The sequence below is a fragment of the Aythya ferina genome (assembly GCF_964211825.1).
Source record: "Aythya ferina genome assembly, contig: HAP1_SCAFFOLD_37, whole genome shotgun sequence".
Taxonomy (NCBI): domain Eukaryota; kingdom Metazoa; phylum Chordata; class Aves; order Anseriformes; family Anatidae; genus Aythya; species Aythya ferina.
Genome location: NW_028181461.1, coordinates 116,871 through 132,775, shown reverse-complemented (window position 1 = coordinate 132,775; position 15,905 = coordinate 116,871). Strand labels below are relative to the sequence as shown.

Below are 15,905 nucleotides of genomic sequence, written 5' to 3'. Positions count from 1 at the left end.
ACCCCAGTCCATCCCATTCCAGCCTTGGGTTTTCTTTGTTTTTGCTATTATTAATATTAATATTTTCTTAGTGTCATTTTGACTGCTTGTGTTTCTTGCATCTACATAAATATGAGGACTCATATTTATGACTCATAAATATGAGATGAACGAACCTGCTCTGTCTCATGTTTAGGCTGTATGAATGTGTTCCTAACAGCAAGAGAATGCACATCTCTGTAACGAAATGGAATCGCCCCATTGCAATGCCTGAAGCCTGCAATTTCCTTCTGATACCAGTGCCAAGAATAGGCCCAAAGAATTGGTCCCCAGAAGGGTCTGTTCCTGCTTTGGTTCAGGAAGGAATGGCTCACTGTTGCATTGTGACCTGTCAGAGACCTAGGGCTAGATTTAAGACCCACCCATTGGTGTCTGCTGACAGTGGAGGCAGAGAATGGTCACTGCATTACATAGCCAGGGCTGTTCCCACATGTGATCCATAGATGATGTCCTTCAGGAGGGGAGTCTGGAGCTGCCTGCAGAGACCAGTGTACCTCCAGGGACACTGGAGCCTGGCATGAGCAGTTACTGCAGCCCCTGTGAAAGTGAGAGATTTCCCTCTGTGAGCTCAGCCACAGTGAAAGAACTAAAGCCTGGTATTCACAGGGAACCTGTGACTCTGTAGTCTCAGAGAAGAGAGTGGGTACCTAGGAGGCAGAGGGAAGGGAAGCTAGGGAGTGATTCATCTCCCCATTCATGAAGTACTTCTGCCTGGTCCAACCCAGTGATCCGGACCTGTCTAAGTCTGCTTCCCACCCTGACCACCAAGCCATGCAGATTCACCCCACAGCACTACAGCCCATCTGCTCTGCACAGCAGCACCACCAGCTTGGGGACCACTTGTGAAAAGCATGGGAACGGCTGTTCCCCACTGTCCAAGGGGAGCTGATCTTTGAAATTTGACCAGCTCCATCCTCCTGCTGGCATCAGTGTCTATACGGGAGGAACAGACACCAAGACAGTAGATCAGCCTGGGTCATGGGCCCAGAGATTTTCAAAACCCAGCTGGAGACTGACTAACCTATCTACCTGTAAAGCTATCATTGCTCAGAGAAGATGATGCTAGTGGATATCTCCAGAGGTCCCTTCTGACTCAGGGAAGAAGGGGATGGACTGCACAGTTAGAGTGCTTGACAATCCTGTGTTTTGAGGCCTTGCTGCTGTTTTTAATCCCTGCTCCTTAAGGTTACCCTGTGAGTGGGGTATTTCTCAAAATGAGGCTCTGCCCTATGGTAACCTAGAGTACAACTGGTGCAAGGATACTATAAAAAAGTTCTCAAAAACATTTCCAGGCATTCTACAGTGAGCAAAATTACAAATTAGTTGGAGTTGGAAAGAGTCTCTCCCCATCTTTCTTTTAAGCTGCCTTTAAGTATTGGAAGGCTTGATGAAAGTTTCCCCCAGAGTCTTCTCTTCTCTAAGCTAAACAAGCCCAACTGTCTCAGCCTGTCTTCATGGGAGAGGTGTTCCAACCCTCTGATCATTTCTGTGGCTCTCCTCCTGACCCACTCTATAAGTATTATGTCCTAAGTCTCATGTGTCTACTGCATTGCAACCCCAGAGCTGCATGCTCTGCTCCAGGTGGATGAGGTTTCTTGAGAACATAACAGAGGAGGGAGAATCTCTCCCTCAGCCTGCTGGTTATGCTGCTTTCGATGCAGCCCAGGATATGGTTGGCTTTCTAGGATATAAGTGCGCACTGATGGCTCATGTCAAGCTTTTCATCCAGCAGTACCCTCACCTCCTCTCCTCCACAGGTTTGCTCTCAATCCTCTCATTGCCCACTCAGTACTAATATTTGGGATTGCCCTGAGCCAGATGCCGGACCTTGCACTTTGCCTTGTTGAACTTCATGAGGTTTGCATGGGCCTACCACTCAAGCCTGTCAAGGTCACTCTAGATGACATTACTTCCCTCTAGTGAGTCAACAGCACCACACAGCTTGATGTCAACAGACTTGCTGAGGATACACGCAATCCCATTGTCCATTTAACCAACAAAGATGTTAAATGATACCAGTCCCAATACCCTGAGGAACACCATTTATCAGTACTCTCCACTTGGAAATTGAGCCACTGACCACAACACTTTGAGTGTGACCATCCATTCAATTTCTTATCCACCAAGCAGCCTATCCATCAAACCCCTGTCTCTCCAATTTGAAGACAAAGATGTCATGAGGGACAATGTCAAATGTTTTGCACAAGGCCTATGTAGTAGCTGAAATCATGTCTAGCATTGTTTCATATGAGCCGGCAGTGTGCTCAGGTGGCCAAGAAGGCCAACAGCATCCTGGCTTGCATAAGAAGCAGTGTGGCCAGAAGGTCTAGGGAAGTGATTGTCCCCCTGTATTCGGCTCTGGTGAGGCTGCACCTCGAGTACTGTTTTCAGTTTTGGGCCCCTTGCTACACGAAGGACATGGAGGTGCTTGAAAGAGTCCAGAGAAGGGTGACAAAGCTTGTGAGGGGTCTGGAGAACAAGTTCTATGAGGAGCGGCTGAGGGAGCTAGGTTTGTTCAGCCTGGAGAAAAGGAGGCTCAGGGGCAATTTTATCGCTCTTTGTAAGTATATTAAAGGAGTCTGTAGAGAGGTGGGGGTTGGTCTATTCTCCCGTGTGCCTGATGACAGGACGAGGGGGAATGGGCTTAAGTTGCACCAGGGGTGTTTTAGGTTGGATGTTAGGAAGAACTTCTTTACCGAAAGGGTTGTTAGACATTAGAACGGGCTGCCCAGGGAAGTGGTGGAGTCATCATCCCTGGAGATCTTTAAAAGACGTTTAGATGTTGAACATAGCGATATGGTTTAGTGGGGACTGTTAGTGTTAGGTCAAAGGTTGGACTCGATGATCTTGAGGTCTCTTCCAACCTAGACAATTCTGTGTTTTTGCGATTCATTCAGGTTGTTTCTCAGTGGATATTACCCTCAAAGTGAAGTGACCTTGAGACACTCTGTCCCACAGGACTTGATGATACCCCTAGGGAACAGCACTTGGGCTCATTTCACCACACCAATACTTTGTGAAATCTCATGTGAACATGGCAAACAGGGTCTTTGGATGTAGTCATTTGGTGTTCCTCTGCAGAAGAAGAAACCGCTTGTTTCAGCTGGGGCAAGAACCCAATGCTGGGAACAGTGGTTGCAAGGGGCGGCTCTGTGACCATTGCTCCATGCAGCATCTCCAAGGGTGTCCAGAGAACAAGGGCAGAGAACAAACCCTGTTAGGAATGGTTTAACAATTCGTGTCCATAAAGAACAGTCCTGTCTGCCTCTGGGCCCTGCACTGGCAATTTAATTTTGAACCACAGATGCAGTGTGTCCCAGTCTCCCCCTCATTCTAGTCAATTTATCAAGTCTTCAGAAAATACTCCTCAAATTTATGAACCTGTTTGCTTTTGTTATTCCGGACTTCTATTTCTAACAGTTACAGCCTTTTTTCTGTCTTCTTTGAGATTAACTTAACACTGCTATAGGTGTGACTGTCCCTGTGAATGGCTGGTGAAGAATGTTTTAATTACTGGTGAAGTGTCAATAAGAAAGCTATTTGTGTTTGTATGAAGTCTTTGATGTCTGGGGTTTCAGAACAACTGATAACAACTAGTGACTGTTATGGGATACCATGCAAACCTCTGGTATCTGGCCAGGTGGCCAAGAGATTAAGAAGAAGAAAAAAGAAGCTGAAGGATGTCTGGGAGACAAGACCTGCAGAAAATGTTCTATATACTTGGTACGGTGCCAAAGGAGTACAAAGGGGAAGGACTTGGAGAGGAAGACTACGAGCCTTCAGCATGAAAGACCCCTAGAGACCCCCAGAGGAGACTGATGCGCATGCTCCAGTAGGAGGGACTGGACCCTGGAAGCTAATTATAATAACCTGTTTTTTTTAGAAGTAGTAATGAATGTGTATTAGTCTAGGAGCATAAAAATCAGCTGCTTGATGTAACTGGTGTGCGTCCTGGTGGAGCGGAGAGTCCTGGTGCACCCAGCGCTGTTTGCTTACCTGTATTCCTTTATATTCTTTTAATAAATCCTATTTTTTTATTTAATCCTAATTTGAATCCTGAGCCATTTATAACACCCTCTCAATGTCATTAATATATTTATATATATATAAATATATATATTTTGTATAAGTATATATATGTTTAAATTTTTATATATAAAGTGCCTGCCACCATACTGATAGAATCATAGAATTGTAGAATCATAGAATCATAGAATGGCCTGGGTTGAAAAGGACCATGTAGTTTCAACACTCCTCCTCTGGGCAGGGTTGCCAGCCACTAGAGCAGGCTGCCCAGAGCCACATCCAGCCTGGCCTTGAATGCCTTCAGGGATGGGGCATCCACAACCTCTCTGGGTTGAGGCACCTGTTACAGTGCCTCACCACCCTCTGAGTGAAAAACTTTCTCCTAATATCTAACCTAAATCTCCCCTGTCTTAGTTTAAAACCATTCCCCCTTGTCCTATCACTACCAACACATATAAACAGGCATTCCCCCTCCTGTTTATACGCTCCATTCAAGTACTGAAAGGCCACAGTGAGGTCTCCCCAAAGCCTTCTCTTCTTCAAGGTAAACAAGCACAGTTCCCTCAATCTTTCTTCATAGGAGAGGTGCTCCAGCCCTCTGATCATCTTCGTGGCCCTCCTCTGAACCTGTTCCTTTTTTTGGAACGACTCTGATGATAGTGTTCAGAACAGGAGCTGGCCTGTTATTACCTCAGCACTTCTGTTTCAACCAAATCAAAAAAAAAAAAAAAAAATGCCACAAGACAAGGTTGATGTCCTTCTTCTCTAGTGGTGCCCCAAGCTGCACACATGACTCAAGGTAAGGGTCACACTAGCAGACAGGACAGTGGGACAAGCCCCCTCCTTGACCAGCTAGCTCTGCTGTGCTTAACATAGCCAGGGTACATGTGGCCCCTTCAGCTCTCAGGGCACATGGTTGACTCAGATTCAACTTGTGCCAGACCAAAATATCAACATGCCTTTTCATGGAGCTGCTCTCCATGGCCAGCAACCCCCAGGGCCTTCCTCCTTCTCAGGACCACGCTGAGCCCACAAGAGGTAGATGGGGCTGCAGCAGGGCCATGGCACCCCTGTGTCATAGTGCTGCCAACCAGCAAGGCCCAGTCCCAATGGCCCGGGGCAGGGTGAAGGGGGCCGGCTGAAGTGTCCCCTGCCAGCCTGCCAGATGTGGCCCTGGGGACAAGGCTGGCTTGGGGCCAGCCACAAGGATATCTGACATCAAGTTTTTGAGGATCCCAGGGAAGGGACAGGAGGGGGCCAAGGAAGGAGGACTGGAGCCTGGAGCAGCCTGCAGGAGGTTCTCTGCTACAGCTGCAGCTCCCAGCAGGGATCCCACCAGGACTGAAAGCCTGCTTCAGCCTCTTGGGAATGGACACATTCTTCTTCATTCTTCTTCTCTTGGTGAGCTGAGAAGAGCCACAGCCACCACCAGGAAAGAGTATGCATTCCCCACAGGTTCTGGAGTGATCCCAGAGGGTGTTGGTGCAATGGGGACAGTGGGAAGCTGCCAAGAAGATGAGCCTGATGCCATCTTGGACACTGGGTGCCAGGGTGCAGACTGCAAAGGGGCTGGCCTGCTTTTTCTCATGCTGTCTTTTCCAAGCACCTAAGGCTCAGCTGGGTCCACAGCATGAGGCTTCAGGAAAGTCTGATGCTCTGAGGTCTCTGGAGTGGAAAGTTGCACTGAAATGGAGCAGCCTTCCATGTGCAACAGTCACAAGCTGCCCCTCCTGTGAGAGCACAGGCCATCACCATTGCTGGGGAAGCTAGCTTTGTAAAGGACCGAGGCAGGAAAGGCTCTTTCCTGATGTCTTGGGGCCAGCTGCTAACCCATTGGAAGGGTTAACTGAGCAGGAGAGGACCACAAGGCCTTCTGAAGGCAGTTGTTTAGGTGACATCCTCTGCTCAGACAAACTCCAGAGGATGGAGAAAGACTGGAAAAGGAGCACCACAGGCTTGTGCCCAACGGGGTGTCTAGCTCCTAGGCAGGTGTCACGGAATTCAGTTTTACACAACTTGAATGCAGCAGACATTTAAGACTTATTTTATGAATTTAGAGTAAATAACAAGGTTAGACTGTAGGATTTTTAACTGCACTGAATCAACATTTAATCATCAGCCAATGTAACATAATGATTTCAATATAATTTTACAATAGAAATAGTGACTTAGTTAAAGGTTTGAGAAATGCAAGGTTCACCAAAGATTCACAACACACTTTGATTCTGAATAATCATTTGGTTAAAAAATAAATAAAAAAGAAAGAAAAAAGAAACAGGGTGGCACAGTTTTTGAAAGACAATTTCAAAGTGTCAAAGCAGATGAAGTGCATAAATGCTGAGAATCTAGGTAAAAAGAGAGGGAGAAAAATAAGGAAAGCTCTGATATCTGGATTCACAACTTCTCTGTTAGTAAAGAGAAAGTCCCACAACCTATGGGACGTATTTGTTAAGTGGCCACATAGGAAGCTGTTTTTTTTTTGAACCTCCTGACTTGAGCTTGCTGCATTCGCATTCCCAACAAGGAGAACAGATCCAGTGCAAGCATCAAAGTGTTGCCCATGCTGCCTGGAGAGCCAGGACAGTCGAGTCACACACTAGCCAGTGTCTGAGGGAAGCTGGGAGTAGAGTGAATTGAAATGGTTTGGACTTGAGTGGAGGCTCCAACCCTGAGCTGGCAGGACAGCACTGTGTGACACAAGCTCCCTGACACACCTGTGAGTCCAGAACTTGTTGGCAGAGTTTCTCACACAGCTCACTGAGGAGGGAAGGGTACTGGGGAGAGGGGAACATGCTTCAGCTTCCCAAATCCCACGACAGTGCCCAAAGCTTCCTTCTCTTGCCCTCAGGCATCTCATTTCTTGAGATGTAAACCTGGTGAGGCTTCTGTCAAGAATCCTTCAATCATCCTTCATGTGTCTTTCTGATTTCCCTAAAAGTCTCAATACCTACAGAATAAAAGCATGAATCTACCTACATTTAAACACCTGCAATGAAGCAGACTACCTCTGTGGTATCCACTCAGAGCAATGCCAATTAAATGAGTGGTTGCAATGTGAGACATGAAGCCCTATCTCTAAGTACGTATCTACCAGGCTCTGATGAAGGGTGCTTTTGCAGAGGTCGCCCTTCATCTCTTCAGGTGGCACAGACTCTGTTGATTTCCCTCTGCTGTGAATGGCAGGGGATGGATCCACTTCTCAGGAGAGACTACTTGCTCTAAAGCCACAGGATCAGGAACAGCAGTGAGAAACAAGGTCATAGCTGATGGCTTGGGAAGTCCTTACAAGCATGTGTGAGTTCAGACATGGAAAGCAGCTGGTGTCTATGGATGGAGGGTAATGTTTTTCCTGGGACTGTGAGAGGAAGGAAGACCCCTCCAGCACAAGTCAGGGATGACAGAGGTGTTTCCATCTTGTGTGTGTGTTTCAACTTAGGAGAAGAGGAATGCCCACTGCTGTGCCTGGTTGTGCTCAGCCATGCCCCATGAGCCGACCTTCCTCTCTTCCCCTCCATTAACACCTCACACTTGGATGGACCCCAGGAAATGTCCATGAGCCTGGAGGATGCATGAACTTCCTGAAGTTCTGACCTGTTACTGCAGGGGAAGAGGGCAGGGTTTGTGAGCCTCAGGGGAGTGCAAGGAGAGCAGAGTGATTGTGTAGTAGTGAGTGTGTTAAAAGCAGGAAGAAGAGCTGAGATACTGGGGAGAGCAGGAGTTCATGCTGAAGTGAAATAGGTGGATGTTTGATGTTGAGGCAGCAGCAGAAGGAGGATGTGCATTTCAGTGCTGAGATATGCAGTGCCCCCAATGACATACACCTTGTCTGGTCATTCTTCTTATGGTCTCTTCAGTCATGGTTCTCAGTGTGGCCTTCCATCTGCCTCAGCAATTTGGAGGTTTTCTCCTGTCTTTTACTTCAGAGGCTTGTTTGGTCTTTCAGTAGCTGCAGTTCAGGAACTTGACACCAGAGGGCTTCTTCAACGTGCAAAACTCCCTAAAACGTGCCGTCTCCATGCATGATTTTCCTTTAACATAGAATCATAGAATATCCAAGTCGTGAGAAGCCCCTAAGGATCATCGAGTCCAGCTCCTGGGTCCCCAAAGAACCACCCAAAAAATCAGACCATGTGTCTAAGAGCACTGTCCAAACACTTCTTGAACTTTGGAAGGCTCGATGACCACTTCCCTGGCAAGCCTGTTGTCAATGAAGGGCTCGAGCAGGAGTTTCCGTTTCTGGGGCCGCTAAAATCGGCGGGGCACCTCCCCTAGAGGGACTCCTGATCAATCCGCCTTCATCCGAGTCACGGCACCAAATTGTTATAAATTAGACCACACAATTTACTGGTCTATTGAAATTATTTTATTAATCAAGTAAGCAGACACAAGCAAAACAGCGCTGGGCGGCTGGGGAGTCTCTGCTCCGCAACAGCACGCAACTTCCCTTTCCAGTGTTGCTGTTTTATAGCAGTTGAATTCCGGCTTATCAGGACTTGTTGAACTGGCTGGGGCTGCGCAGTCTATTGTTGAGAGGGGGGGTCGTTATTCCTCTGCTTCGTGTTCAGGTGGGGGTAGTGAAGTGGCAAAAAGGATGTCTTGTGGTAAGGAATTTCACAGAGTCTGGTTTAACTCAAGGATGTTCACCCAACACCCCCTCCTGCTTCCTCCCTTATCAAGGCCATTAAATTTTACAACCTTTTCTCCCCAGCAGATTCTCCAAATTCCTCAAAGACAATGAACAAACCCCCACTAATTTATCACAAGCCTTTTCCAGTGCTGACCACCTTCTCGATGAAGAACCTTTTCCTGATATCCAGCCTGAACCATCCCTGTCACAGCGCCAAGCCATTCCCTCAGGTCCTATTGCTGGTCACCAGAGAGTAAAGATCTGTGCCTGCCTCTCCACTCCTCCTCATGAGGAAGCTGTATACCGCAATGAGGTCTCCCCTCAGTCTCCTCCAGGCTGAACAATCCAAGTGACTTCAGCTACTCCTTATACATCTTCCTCTCTAGACACTTTACCATTTTTGTTGCCCTTCTTTGGACACTCTCTAACAACTTTATATCTTTTACTGTGGGGCCAAAAACTGCACACAGTAATCAAGGCGTTTACTAAGTATAAGCACTGCTCAGCAACAAACAAAACATTGACACGTTATCACCACTATTTCCATCACAAGTCCAAAACACTGCATCACAGGAACCTCTGTAAAGTAAATTAACTCTATCCTAGCCAAAACCCAGACAACAACAATCAAAAACAAAGGCCTAGTTCAATAAAAGCATACAAGTCATTCCTCTGCAGAAGATGAAAGTCAAACTACCTCCTCTGAAGTTCACTTTCCAAATTAGAAAATATCTGACAATTGGAAAACATCTGTTTATTTCAAGCACAGATCGAAAGACACCTAAAACACCCCCTGCCCTGGACTCTATGTGGATATTCACTCTTGGCATGCAGCAAGTCACATGCTGAAGGCATGAGCTACCTTGATTCAGGGAAGGAAAGAGAGAAACTGAATCAGATGCCTGATTTTGTATAGCCAAGTCTGCGCTAATCCCAGCATACATGGGTTACAGGAAAGTGCTCAGGAAGACTGAAGCACCTAGACCTACTCATTTTTCATTTTCTGCACGGCACTTAATATGTGACTCCAATACCAGCAGGGATGAGTGTGATCTCCTCTAACAGACCACACCTTTCATTCAGTTGTTCAGACTTCTCTTTCTAGTCAAAGGAGAGAAATCAGTTGTCTCAACTGAGATGTCTTGGCATACCCTGCTTCTGCACCACCTCCTGCTCCAGCAGAAAGGTGTTTGTACATGCCAGGTCACGTTCCCCAACCCCACTGGGGGGCTTCAGCTGCCCAAAAGAGCACTGTCACTCTGGATGGGTAACTGAATAAAGCCCTGACTGAAGATGTTGAGCAAAGGTTGAAACATATGCCAAAAAGATGGCTGTTTAGTAACAGCACATCTTGGAAGCAGTGGCTACTCTGTGTGAGCAACTGAATCAAGCCATATATAAAGATGCTAGGCAAAAGTTGAAGTGAATGTGAAAAAAAAAAAAAAAAAAAAAAAAGTGTTGTGATAGTTGTGTAAGAAGTCTTCATTTTCAGAATTTTTGAAGACCTACAAAATTTCCTGATTTTTTTTTCATAGTTCATAGACACATGCCAGCAAGATGTACCTACACTCTCCTTCTGTGCAAAAATAATTTTTTACTGATATTATGCATCCTGACATCCTGAGGGAATTGGCTGATGTAGTTGCCAAGCCACTCTCCATCATATTTGAAAACTCATGGCAGTCAAGCAAAGTCCCCAGTGACTTGATGTGTTGGTTTTACTCAGGTGAGCAGCCAAGCTCTACCACAACCACTCTCACTCCTCCTTCTCAAAGGGAAAGGGAATGAAGTACAGAGGCTGAAAAAATAAAAATAAAATAAAATAAAATGCCACACGGAACCACTGAGAGAGAAGATAAATTACTCTGTACTGCCTATCAACAAGTGATGCGTTGATGCATAGATGCATAGCCTCCCCTTGGGAGGAAAGACGTTTTCATAATGAGAGCCCACCCCTCCCCTCTCCATCCTCTTTTCCACTTTTTATTTCTGAGTGTGACATCATGTGGTATGGAATACCCCTTGGTCGGTTTAGGTCAGCTGCCCTGGTGACGTTCCCTCCCCACCTCTTACCCACCCCCATCCTGCTAGCTTTTGGAGGGGTTGGAGGGAGTCCTGATGTTGTGCCAGCACTGCTCAGCAGTAGACACAACACTGGTGTGATACCAGTGCTGTTTTAGCTACAAGTGCAGAGCACAGCCCTGTATGGGCTCCTGCAGGGAATGTTAACTCCACCTCAGCCAGACGCAGTACATTGGAAAAAGGGAAACATCACTCCCATTTTTAAAAAGGGTAGAAAGGAAGACCCAGGGAACTACAGAGCAGTGAGCTTCACCTCTGTGCCTGGCAAGATCATGAAACAAATCCTCCTTGGGACAATGTTAAGGCACATGCAGGACAAGAAGGTGATCCAGGACAGACATTATGGCTTCACCAAGGGCAAATTGTACCTGACTGGTCTGGTGGTCTTCTGTGATGGAGTAACTGCATCAGCTGACAAAGGAAGACTGACCAATGTCATCTACTTGGACTTCTGTACGGCCTTTGACATAGACCCACATGACATCCTAATCTCATAATTGGAAAGATATGGATTTGAAGGGTGGACCATCTGGTGGATAAGGCATTGGCTTGATGGCCACACACAGAGAGTGGTGGTCAATAGTTCTATGTCCAGGTAGAGACTGGTGATAAGTAGTGTCCCTCAAAGGTCTGTCTTGGGACCAGTGCTTTTCAATGTCTTCTTCAATGACATAGATGATGAGATTGAGTGCACCCTCAGCGAGGGATAGGATAGGATAGGATAGGATAGGATAGGATAGGATAGGATAGGATAGGATAGGATAGGATAGGATAGAACAGAACAGAATAGAATAGTTCAGTTGGAAGGGACCTTCAGAGGTCATCCAGTTCAACTGCCTGACCTCTTTTGGGCTAACCAAAAGTTAGAGACTATGTATGAGGGTATTGTCCAAATGTTTCTTGGACACTGACAGGCCTGGGGCATCATCCAGGTCACTAGGAAACCTGTTCCAGTGTTTGAATTTTTCCTAATGTCCAGTCTGAAACTCCTCTGGTGCAGCTTTGTGCCATAGCATCTGGCGGAAGTCACGCAACCGCCAGCGCTTGTTGTCATGGGAGACTTTAACTTCCCGCACATATGCTGGAAATACAATATAGCCCTGAGGAAGCAGTCTAGGAGGTTCCTGGATTGCCATCCCCAGAGGTGTTCAAAGCCATGTCTGCATCTGAACATCTCCCTCCCGGCCTCCATCTTCATTCAATGTGCTGGAAGCTGAGACAAGCAGCTGACATGCAGATGTCTTGTGTGAGGCATGGGAGGGAGCTGAGCCCCCTTCTGGACTCAGGACTGCAAACAAAGAGATGCCTTGGCTGATTCAACTGACACCTTTCTGTCAGCTGGGCAAGGCAAGATCCCTTCCTGTCCTTGCATGCGTGTCCCAGCCTAAAACTGTGACACAGAAAGGTGATTCTTGAACTTCATACTTTTTTGGATACAAGGAATGACATTGCTGGAAAAGAGTTTCCTTCCCTAGTGGAGGGAAGGAACATCAGCAATCGCTTCAGTTTCAAAGTCAGTTCCCCTGGAGGCCCAGGGACACCTCAAGGGAGCCTGAGGGGGGAGAAACAGCAAGCATTTGGGCTGGAGCTGTGCTGATGAGCTGGGCTGGGATCTTGGGCCCAATGGGAGCTCCTGGCAAGCAGGCAGTGCCACAGAGAGACAGCTCTGCCCAGGAGCAGCTCCTCTGCACAGCGCAGCAGGGCTGGGGGCACTGTCTGCAGGGGACAAGGGTGGCTGAGAGAAGGGATGTTAAAGGCAGTGTGGAGGGCGGGGGGGGGGGGGATGCTGAGAGTTCACTGTAGAAGAAATCTTCACAGCTTTAACATGGTAAGTGTCTGTGTGAGGGCAAGGCAGATGCAGTATCCTAGAGGGTTCTTCTACAGCTGCCACTTCCCACGGCTGATAGGACATGGCACAGTGTCTGTCCTGACTTCTCTGGTGCAGGGACAGTTCTCTGGATCAATGATTACCTGCCAAAGTTGTCAAAAGGACAGGACACGAGGGTACCTCCTGGAAGGCTGTGCAGGCAGGGTGCAGGCAGGGGTTCTCAGGGCTGTGGTGCAGATCAGGGTCCCTGCTGTGCCCCGGGGGCTGTGTGCTGGGGCAGGGCCTCTGCTGCCTGTCAGGCTCAGCCCTTAGTCTGCCCGGGGAGCTGCCCAGGGCACTGAGGGGAGAAGCTGTGGGTAGAAGGAGTCCCCCGTGCAAGGCAGGACAGGGTCCTGCTGGTGCCCAGAGGTTGCTGCCTGGGGTAGGCTGCTCACGGGTCCATAGCACAGCCCAAACATCTCTGGAAGGGACTGTTCATGAATATGATCAAGACAGATATGTCCTGCTCAAGTCTGTGCCTTTCTGCAGCTATCTTTTCAGCATTTTGCTTGTTCATGCTGATAGGAACATGAGGGATGTCAGGTTTAGAGGAAGGGCTCAGATTCCTAAAGCATCACCCTGAGGTTTGTGAGGAACCTCAGCAACCAATAGCCTGCAGATAAGACTGTCACCTTCCCTGTTTCATCAGGGATTGTGTGAGCTGCATGCAAACATAGCGTCCAGGTCTTGGCTAGGGTAGTGTTAGTTTCCTTCCTAGTAGCTGTTATGGTGCTGTGCTTTGTATTTAGGATGAGAAGAAGGCTGATAACACATTGTGCTGAGCAGTGCTTACGCAAAGCTGGCTGGGCATCAGTTGGTGATGTGCCATTGTGTATCACTTGTTCTACATGTTCTTTTTCCTTTTTTTTTTTTTTTTTTTATATATATATTTTTTTATTCCCCTCTTACACTGCCCTGATCTTGACCCACAAGTTTTAGGATTTATTTTTCTGATTTTGTCTCCTGTCTTACTGTGGGGAAGTGAGCGAATGGCTGTATGGTGCTGAGTTGCCTGAAGGGCTAAACCACAACAGGTGGCAATGCCCCTAGGCTGTTCCCTGCCCCTGGAGGTGTCTGCAGGGCAGAGCTGAGCACACAGCACAGGGCATGGGGTCTGTGAGCCATGGCAGGGCACATACATGGGGACAGAGAAGCAGCTCCCAGCAGAGAGAGCTCGAGGCAGCAGAGAAGGGCAGGCACTAAGACAAAATATTTAACCAAAATCCTGTGTCAGGGCAACAGGGGCACCTCTTGATATGTCGTGCAGTGGTGTCCCAGGCTTCCTTTACACTGTGGGACTCTGGCAATGCAGTTAGTGGGGGTGGGAAAAGATCTGACCCTCCCTTCACCAGATATGCCCTCATTAGGACATTTGATGAAGTTCTTGAGATGTCCTTCCAAGCTGTGAGCTCCTTCCAGGCTGCAATCTCCCATAGCAGCTCTGCTTTATCTGATGGAGAAGTACAGAAATGTTATGGGCAGGAAAATGCTGTTGGGATGGTGAAAGGAACTCCTTGGCTAGCAGTGGGGTGCTGACAACTTGCTCAGGTACCTGGAGGCAGGGTGAGGCACTCAGTGATCTGCAGTTGATGCCTGTGCTCTCAGAGGTGTTTGGTTTCTTCTCAGGGGGACACAGGACCGTAATACCCCTCCGTAGCAAGAAGGAGCAAGCATGGGGCAGCTGGGAACAACACCAATGGACACACCAGCTTGCCTCACCCTGCACAAAACCACTGCAAATCTTTTGCCTGTCAGGACTCACAGATGTTGTGCCTGAGTGCCCCACAGATGCTCAGGAGCTCTGCCTTCAAAGAAAACTTCCCAGAGGAGGTGATGGAGGTGGGAGAAGGTGGGGCTCAAAGGGCTGTCCAAAATACAAACAAACAAAGGTCTGAAGCTTATTTCTGCAAGCGTCATAGAATTTGGGGTGCAGATGCTGACAAGCCCTTCTGTGTTCAGAGGGATTCCACCTGGGAGATCCTGAATATCAGATCTGACCCCTCCATCCCCCTGTTTTCAGATACTACAGAATTAAAAAACCAACACCTTGGGAGTCTACAGGCAGAGGCCAAGCTCTTCATGACACTCTCAGTCAGCCAAAAGTAGAGTTCCAGTAAGGAACTGCACAGTGGTCTTGCAAAAAAGGACAAAGGATGAGTGTGTTGGGGAAGACAGTCTATGAGAAATGGCTTTGTTTTTTGCAGAGAAGTCTGTCCTAACCCTTTCCTGTCTTTTCGTTTTGGGACAGTTGCCTGGGCTCACAGGAAGAAAATGTCCAACAGCAGCTCCATCACTGAGTTCCTCCTCCTGGCATTTGCAGACATGCAGGATCTGCAGCTCTTGCACTTCGCACTCTTCCTGGTCATCTACCTGACTGCCCTACTGGGCAATGGCCTTATTATTACAGCCGTAGCCTGCGACCACCGCCTCCACACCCCCATGTACTTCTTCCTCCTCAACCTCTCCCTCTTTGACTTGGGCTCCATCTCCACCACTCTCCCGAAAGCCATGGCCAATACTTTGTGGGACACCAGGACTATCTCCTACTCAGGTTGTGCAGCCCAGGTCTTTCTGCTTGTGTTTTTGATTTCAGGAGAGTATTTTCTTCTCACTGTCATGGCCTATGATCGCTACGTTGCCATCTGCAAACCCCTACATTATGGTACCCTCATAGGTGGCAGGACTTGTGTCAAAATGGCAGCAGCTGCCTGGGGCAGTGGCTTTCTCAATGCCATGGTGCACACTGCCAATACATTTTCTCTCCCACTCTGCCATGGCAATGCCCTGAACCAGTTCTTCTGTGAAATTCCCCAGATTCTCAAGCTCTCCTGTTCAGATGCCTATCTCACGGAAGTTGTGCTTATTGTGGTTTCTGCATGTTTACTCTTTGCATGTTTTGTTTTCCTTTTGCTGTCCTATGTGCAGATCTTCAGGGCTGTGCTGAGGATCCCCTCAGATCAGGGACGGCACAAAGCCTTTTCCACATGCCTCCCTCACCTGGCCGTGGTCTCCCTGTTTCTCAGCACTGTCATGTTTTCTTATCTTAAGCCTCCCTCCATCTCCTTCCCATCCTTGGATCTGGTGATGACAGTTCTGTACTCAGTGGTGTCTCCAGCAGTGAACCCTGTTATCTACAGTATGAGGAACCAGGAACTCAAAGGGGCACTGAAGAAACTGATCCTACTGGTGGTAATTAAGATGAAATAAAGTGCCTGTCTCTCTCCACAAGTGATCTCTGATTGATCTCAGACAAATGTGCTTTGA

The 15,905-nt window shown here is 47.8% G+C and overlaps 2 protein-coding genes across 2 annotated transcripts in view; one reads left to right on the top strand and one right to left on the bottom strand.

Annotated features, from left to right (window-relative positions):
* Positions 1–10,433: 10,433 nt before the first annotated feature.
* Positions 10,434–15,905, bottom strand: part of LOC311428226 (uncharacterized protein) — a 42,225-nt gene continuing 36,753 nt past the window's right edge. Inside the window, exon 5 of the mRNA XM_084539771.1 lies at positions 10,434–10,490. Coding sequence (XP_084395897.1) covers positions 10,449–10,490 — 42 coding nt within the window. The 3' untranslated portion in view covers positions 10,434–10,448. The remainder of the gene's footprint in view (positions 10,491–15,905) is intronic.
* On the top strand, positions 14,913–15,848 carry LOC311428298 (olfactory receptor 14C36-like; the record flags this gene model as incomplete). Its single annotated transcript, XM_084539821.1, has 1 exon — positions 14,913–15,848. One exon carries the CDS (start codon positions 14,913–14,915, stop codon positions 15,846–15,848), a length of 936 nt encoding a protein of 311 aa, XP_084395947.1.